Source organism: Nannobrachium achirus, assembly GCF_963921795.1.
Source record: "Nannobrachium achirus genome assembly, chromosome: 12".
NCBI lineage: Eukaryota > Metazoa > Chordata > Actinopteri > Myctophiformes > Myctophidae > Nannobrachium > Nannobrachium achirus.
This window is the reverse complement of record NC_137832.1, coordinates 20,006,140-20,014,504: the sequence shown is the minus strand read 5'-3', so window position 1 is coordinate 20,014,504 and position 8,365 is coordinate 20,006,140. Positions and strand designations below refer to the sequence as shown.

Below are 8,365 nucleotides of genomic sequence, written 5' to 3'. Positions count from 1 at the left end.
TCAATTTCTCAAAACTCAACATACCAAGCATTAATTTCAGACTGGTGAGATCAATTTAAAACTAAAACTAAATGCTTCTTATGTGTGCATGGGTGGAGGGTGTGTGTGTGTGTGTGTGTGTGTGCGCGTGTGCGTGTGCGTGTGCGTGTGTGTGTGTGTGTGGGGGGGTTACTGTACTTTGTATGTTTGTTGTAGTTTTTGTTGTTGCCTTTTAATGAGAAGCATGTTGATATTGCTTTGTGTGAAATGTGCGATAAAAAAAACACGTCCACACAATATTATCCATACATTTATTGAAATATATATATTAAAAGAACATAATATAGTGTTCTTACATCATTTTCACGATTGCAAACACACTATTTTTTTGCAACTCACTAAACATGCACTGTATTTTACCCAGCAGTCTCTTAACAGACACATATCTTTTTTTCATCTTGCCAGAGACATCAGAGGTATTTTAATATCAGTGTCTTAAGGGCAGGGCTTGGCGTTGGCCACAGGCTCACAGCGGTCGACCACTGCCCGAAACTCTCCGGTCTGCACCCCATTGTACTTGCCTGCAATGGAGGTCCACCGGGTCTCCCCATTGCGGTAGGTCCGACCGAGGCGGGCCGTGTAGGGGATGTCAGCCTTGATCTGACGGCCCTCCATTCGGGCAGTACAGGAGTGGTTCGGTGGGACAGTGAGTTGCACCTGAACAGAGTGGGTCTCAGACTTCTTTTTAGTGGTCCCTCCCCCAAACTGCAGCGTCTGCTGCAACGTGACTTCAATCTTCCCAGAGGCGATGAAGGGGATCCCGGTCTTGAATTCAGTAGTGGCACCCACCATGGTAGAGCTGCCGATGTTCCAGGTGTTTTCCACCTCAGTTGTCTTGGAGAGAGTCACGGTCTTCACCACATTCCGGCACCCATTGTTGGTCACCCTAGATGTGCGCATGGTCGCTGGTGGCTTCTCGAAGATCTTTGCCTCATCAATTAAGTATTTGACATCAGAGATATGCTGAGTAACAACATCCCTGTTAATGGTCAGTACCTGATATGATTCATAAATGTTCTCCTTACCCTTCCAGGGGAGGAAAAATCTCCGATTCTGAGAATCCACCTTACCAAGTCCATACTTGTTTTTCCCCACATAGATGCGTCTTCGAGAACACGTCCTGACAGGGTTTGGAGGCACCGAACCGTCGGAATCCCACTTCCACTCCAACAACTCAAAGTTGTCCTTGTTGGCCAGGATCTTGAAGTTATTTTCATGCTGCTCGTAGTATCCATAAGGGTAGTTGCATTTAGGACCCAGGTCTGGATTGTAGAACCCACAATGGCAGTTACGGTATATGGGTTTACAGACGTAGTCTGTGCGTCTAGTGTTGCCGTTGTAAATGGAAACAGCACCGTTGGGGAGGGAACCGGTCCAAGTCACCCACTCCAGATTGTCAGATTCTCTCTGCTCGGCCAGCCCCAACAGGGCTAAGAACACCAATGCTGACAGCTTCATCTAGGGACAATCAAAGTGAGGAAATCAGTCTTTATTATATTATTTTGTCCATAGTCCTAGATCAAGGAAGTTAACCAGAAAGCAAACAAACACATGTGACATGTAACATTGTTACAAATTTGTTTTTAAAGGAGCGTGAAACCCCGCCTCTAATTTGTTTCTAATTTGTGTTTCATGCTCCTTTAAATAATGCCAAAAGGTAAATGATAAAAATCCATCTGTCGTTGTGGTTGGTAGTTTTCACCGACTGGGTCGCTAAATCTACCGACTGGGTCGCTAAATCTACCGACTGGGTCGCTAAATATACCGACTGGGTCGCTAAATCTACCGACTGGGCCGCTAAATTTACCGACTGGGTAGCTAAATTTACCGACTGGGTCGCTAAATTTACCGACTGGGTCGCTAAATCTACCGACTGGGTCGCTAAATCTACCGACTGGGTTGCTAAATCTACCGACAGGGTCGCTTATCCACCGACCGGGCTGCTAACCCTAACCCTAACCCTAACCCTAAATCACCGACCGGGTCGCTAACGCTAAATCTACCGACTGGGTTGCTAAATCTACCGACTGGGTCGCTAAATCTACCGACTGGGTTGCTAAATCTACCGACTGGGTCACTAAATCTACCGACCGGGTCGCTAAATCTACCGACCGGGTCACTATATCTACCGACTGGGTCGGTAAATCACCGACTGGGTCGCTAAATCTACCGACCAGGCCGGTAAATCACCGACTGGGTCGCTAAATCTACCGAACGGGCCGCTAAATCACTGACCTGGCCCGGTCGGTGATTTTGCAGCCCGGTTGGTAGATTTAGCGACCCGGTCGGTAAATCTAGCGACCTGGTCGGTAGATTTAGCGACCCAGTCGGTAGATTTAGCGACCCAGTCGGTAGATTTTGCGACCCAGTCGGTAGATTAGCGACCCAGTCGGTAGATTTAGCGACCCAGTCGGTAGATTTAGCGACCCAGTCGGTGAAAACTACCGACCAGGTTGCAACCCAGTTGTAGGTCGCTAAATGATCTCGCCCCTACTGTCTGAAACACAAACACAAAGCTAGATTTAGAAAGGTTTTTGTACTGATTACTAGGTGCGTGGTCAACTTGTTATTGTCAACTTGTCAAAATGTTATTGTTTTTGTAGATTGATATTCCTATGCATTTGTTGTATTGTTGTTGATGTACTGACATATTGTCTTGCTTATTATATTGATGAATTACCTGCTTATTTTAAGTCGCTTTGGATTAAAAGCGACTGCTAAATGCCTAAATTGTAAATTGTAATTGTAAATCTATCTCTCTCAGTTACACAGAAATGTAACAATACTGACTCATACTGGATATTGACTTCTGACTTACATAAATATCGAACACTTTTAAGTCATATTCCTTGGCTCTTGCAAGCAATTACTATATCTCTAGCACAGCAAGCACAGACCATTCTAATTACAGAGTTATAGAATTCCATTATCATTATGCATCTCTCTCGTGGGTCTAATACACACAACCCTCAGATCTAAGAATACATTGTACAGGCAGTGCACTCACCGTGAATCAGTTGTCCCCCAGTGAGTCTACCTCTTGTCACCACCAGCAGGTTTATATACAGTATGTAACAGGGAGACCTGCCTCCATTCAGGGTTCTGTGTCCACGCCCAAATCACACAGGTGTAAGTTGTCATGGAAATTATGAAGTATGTAGTAAAACATTTAATGAACAAAAATGTTATTTGATCTAAGACTGTCTTGTCAGTCATACTGTGTGACTATTAGGTGTACTGTAACAAATATGTGTACTGTATGTAGTCTAAAGAATCTCACAAGGCTACTTAGTCTTTTAGATGTACCTGCAGCTGTCAATCTAACAGCTGAGTTCTCTCCCCCATCTACTTCACTCTGTCAGCATAATCTGTACTGTGTGAACTATTTCTATGTTGCTTTATCTTTAGTACACAGCCTTATAAGAACATGTTTAGAATAGCATCAATGTCAGAATGGACTATAAGAACTCTATGATAATGGTACAGGGGAGGGTTGTGCCCAGAGGGGCTGACAGGACAGGCCAGCTGATTGTATGACTTGTATTGGAAACAGTTCTATACCCAGACCACTGCTGGGGAGAAGGAGCTCTGTACCGAAGCACAAGGCTGAGGGCAGAGAAGGTTTTAGACTTAAGATTGCAGATGCGGTATTAAATGGACTTGTTGCTATTGTCTCTAAATAAATGGAACATCTTCTACTCGTCACCTTGGATTGGACTCATATTTCTCCTTAACATTTTGGAGGTCCCACCGAGATGGGGTAAATGTGTGTAATGCGTGCTTAATTTGTTTACTGGTGTTTTTAATTTGTGTGTGTGAAAGGAGAGGGAAAGAATGATGAGAGAGAGAAGGAAAATGGTCTGTGTCTGATGTCTCAAGTGAAGGGCAGACTGATAACGCAAGCAAATTAACAGAATAGATATAGTCTAGAATATGTCTATTCAAGATGTTAAACACAGGACGTTGGAATGTGTCCATTTGAGTAAATCTGTATGTAATCTGTTTCCACACCCATAAACTATATACAAAATGAAAAGATTAATCTGTCTATTATCCCCCACTTCTTCTCTTCCCAGAATAGCTGGCAGGGGGGATGGAAGGGGGGCAGGTGCGGAGGGGTCGCGCGCGCGCGTGTGTGTGTGTGTGTGTGTGTGTGTGAGTGAGACAGACAGACCATAATACTGAAACAGGAATACATTTGGGGTTTTACAAGTTAGTATGTATCAAAGTAAGTATTCAAAATGTGGAGTTTCAGGGTGCTCAATCAATAATGTGAAATTGGTAATTAATGATGGCCTTTTTACAAGGTTAGATGTCCAATATTAGGTAACGTGTTATTAGCAGATTGGCCCCACTTATTTAACTAATGAGCACTATCCACAAAGTTCCAGGGAGTTTACTGGTATTATGGGTGAGACACATCCAGGTCACAGCGCGTCACAGAGGCAACCGTTGTGAGCTTGTGCTGTAGGTCATACATCAGTTAGAAGACCAAGGGGGGAAGGTGATATTTATCACGTTAAGGTGATATGAGTTTGTTAAGAGAATGGAAGATTGGAGGTATAAATTAGCCTTTTACAGTTATTCATCAATTATTCAGAGTTGCTGTCTCTAGTAGCTACATAATGTAGGTTTGTTTGACATTTTTAGGTTTGTTTTGTCACCTGTTCAGTTTCCTACTGGGCAGAGGAACCCCTGCTGGGTTTGCATGACCAGTTGATATGCATTGGAAATATATTATGTTTGTTGTTTTGTAGGCCTTAATTGCAGGAAGACATGTTTTTGAGTCTTGCCTCTGTATAGTACTAAAGGGAGGAACAAGAGTTTCCTGGCCTAGGGTCCTTTTGCTAGGTGAGTTAACACTCAGGCTAGCATTAAAATACACGTGAAAGCAGACAGGGTCAAACAATCGTATTTGACGGCTGTCTGAGGAGAGAGGATCTCCAGTTTAAGGTACCTGGTTGCAGATAAAACTGCAACAAAAAAAGCTAGCGGGGTAAATGTGTGTAATGCGTGCTTAATTTGTTTACTGGTGTTTTTAATTTGTGTGTGTGAAAGGAGAGGGAAAGAATGATGAGAGAGAGAAGGAAAATGGTCTGTGTCTGATGTCTCAAGTGAAGGGCAGACTGACAACGCAAGCAAATTAACAGAATAGATATAGTCTAGAATATGTCTATTCAAGATGTTAAACACAGGACGTTGGAATGTGTCCATGAGTGGACGTTTTTGAGACACAGAAAGAGAGAGTAAGGGTTTTATCAAGTGTATCTCATCATTTAATAATTTTTTTTGGAGCTCCTATGTAATCTTTACAATTTTTCTTAAACATGAGTGAATGTAATTCCTTGTGGGTGTTATTTTTAGGTGGAGGTATTTATTATTTGGGTGACAAGAATTGTCACTGCTTCCTCCTAATTTAGAAATGATTTGAATGATTGTTGGGGTTTTATTGGATCTTTTGAGTTTTTTTTATCTGTAGATACATTCTTTGAAATTCCAGGTGTTTTCGCTAGACAATTACGGTCTGGATTTAAAGGGTTCAGGGATTTTCAATGTTTTAAGTGGAAGGAGTAAGTTATACTTTCAAAACTAGTTCACCATATTTAGTTGATACATTTGAGATTGACCTGAAAGTTTTCCACAAGTGGTTTCATTTATACAGCTTCATATATTTGCTTCATAGCATGTTCTTGTCTCTACAAAGGAAGAGTAAATAGGCTGGCACCTAAAGGGGGGTTTCATCTGTAACACCTGTGGTTGTATTTTCAAAGGCCTTTCAGATTCAAATCAGAAAGTCCATATCACAATATTTGTGAGCTTGTAGATCTGCTATTTTAGCTGTGTCGGTAATATACTCTCACTTACAGACATGTCTGAAAGTGAGAGTGGGGGGAACATAGAATAAAATTAAGCTGAAATTGAAACGTTAGGGGAGCTGAAATTGAAACGATAGGGGAAGATAATTTCAAAATGTCTTGTGTGTTTCATGATTAGAGTTTCTGGAGCATTAGGAATGAACAAACTGCAGTGTTCATTCATGATGTGTATGAACCTCGAACGTGTGCACACTTTCTAGAAGAAAAAGGGGGAAAAAAAGACATAGTGTGATTTTAAGTGTGAGCGATTTGAGTGATTGATTCTTTTAAAATTTAAGCTACTGTAGCTATTTAAGCATAAGATGAGACACACATCAAACGCACCTGGTAAAAGCGAGAGAGAAAGAGAGAGAGAGAGAGAGAGAGAGAGAAAGAGAGAGAGAGAGAGAGAGAGAGAGAGAGAGAGAGAGAGAGAGAATGCACATTCCTAACTGTGAGAGAGAAGAGTGTGTGTGTGGGGCTACAGATCCCATGGCCTGGAGGAACGGACCGTAACCCTGACAACAGGCTAAGAAAACACTAATAAACAGCTTTCATTTGGGAGAAATGAAATTCGGGCTCCGTCACCGTTGGTATAATGCTAATGGCCAATACCATGTGAACTTTGGGATCAGTTGCTGAAGCGAGTGAATAGATAAACGTAGATAAGCGTGAGCGTTAGAGCGTGAGAGTGTGAGTGTGTGAGTGAGTTTGCTGGTTTAATAGATAGATAGATAGATGGTGTCAAAGGATCCATTTTTTTCGAATATGAAGTTAAATGTTTCAGGTGAATCTTTTCATAACTGTATTGTGAGTTTAAGGGTGATTTCATTTTGTAAAATTTGCATTTATTTGGACTGATTACAGTCCAACTTTTGATAATGTCTGTCATTTTTTTTTGTTGCTGCTGCTTCCGGTCTGAGAGGACGCTGGCGTTTTTGTCGCCGCTTTTCAACCGAGACAAAAGTCGAGTTTTAAGTGACTTTTCAGTGCTTATTTATCATTACACTCTACGGGGATTGTCGCTACAGTATAACGATTGCACAGAATTGGGACTTACCTTGCAGGTTGATCTGCCATCGCTGTTGTGTGCCACCAAACAGCTGTTCATCTGACAGCTGACAGGCTCAGCCTGGTTAAATAGCGATTTTTGGTTTGCCTTTTTTCCTGTGTTTTTCGGCTGTGGGACACTTCGTCTGCCTCTGCGCTTGGATCGTTTGGATTACGAGTCTGCTGTATTCCTTGGGAAAGTTGGATTCCAGCCCAGGACGGTCTTCCATCCAGCTAGCGTTAGCCACCGTTAGCCTCTGCTGTCAAAGATGGGGATATGGCAATATTCCTCTGCGAAACTCCGCGACCTGGTCAGCTACTCCATTCCAAACTCCATCGCAGTCATTAAATCCCTTGGACTCTTGCGTCGCCCTCGTTATATCCATAGGGGCTCCCGACGTAAGTTTATCTACTCTGATTCATCCATTCCCTCCATAACGTCTGTGTCTCACTCTGGCTCTGGTGCATTACGTCATCACAACAAAGCCCATGTGCGCGCTCGATATCTCCGCCCACTGGTTTGTGTTGACAACTGTGCACCTCCCACCCAGCCCATGTCAGCAGCTTCATTCATGCTGTTGAATGTTCAATCACTAAACAATAAACCCGGGCTCATTCATGACATCATCAAAGAAAAACACATTGACATCTGTTGTTTGGTTGAAACATGGCAAAAGCCACAGGACTTCATGGCACTCAACAAAGCCACTCCCCCAGGCTATGTTTATCTACAGAAGCCTCGCTTAAAGGGTGGTGGTGGTGGGCTGGCTGTGATCCATCGAGATGACATCCCCATTAAAGAGGTGGCAGTATCCACTGCTACCTCATTTGAGTGTGTTGTGTTCACACTAACTGGACAACGTCAGTTTGTGTTGGTGTACCGCCCACCAAAAAACACCAGTTCGAGCCGGACTGCCTTCCTGTCCGAACTGTCTGAGCTGCTCACCCCTGTGTGTGCTATGTCCCCATCCACATTCTTATTGGGAGACCTGAATGTGCATGTGGATAACAGCAGCTGCCCGTTTGCCACTGAATTTCTGTCTCTGTTGGATTGTCTCGATTTTACCCAACATGTGCGTGGCCCCACCCACAACAAAGGTCATACGTTGGACTTGGTGTGTTCCACTGGCCCGCCCCCCACCAACCTGCAGTGTTTGGACCGGGCAGCGTCTGACCATCACACCATCGTCTTCAGTGTTCCTGGCTCCCTGCCCACGCAGCGTCCCAAACGTACCATCACATTTAGGAACACCAAGACAGTGAGTCCTCCAGCCCTATCAACTTTGATAGATGCCCACCTGGCTAGGGTTTCCCCTGACCCCACGGCTGGTGAACTGGTAGCCCACTACAACGCTGCCCTATCCCATAGCCTGGACTCTCTTGCCCCCAGAAAAACCAGGACTGTGTCATTCAACCATCCT

At 43.6% G+C, this 8,365-nt stretch overlaps 1 protein-coding gene across 1 annotated transcript; it reads right to left on the bottom strand.

Annotated features, from left to right (window-relative positions):
- Window positions 1–474: 474 nt before the first annotated feature.
- On the bottom strand, window positions 475–1,497 carry LOC308295468 (natterin-4-like; the record flags this gene model as incomplete). Its single annotated transcript, XM_080738518.1, has 1 exon — window positions 475–1,497. The coding sequence occupies one exon, from the start codon at window positions 1,495–1,497 to the stop codon at window positions 475–477; it is 1,023 nt and encodes a 340-aa protein (XP_080594644.1).
- Between the last annotated feature and the right edge of the window lie 6,868 nt (window positions 1,498–8,365).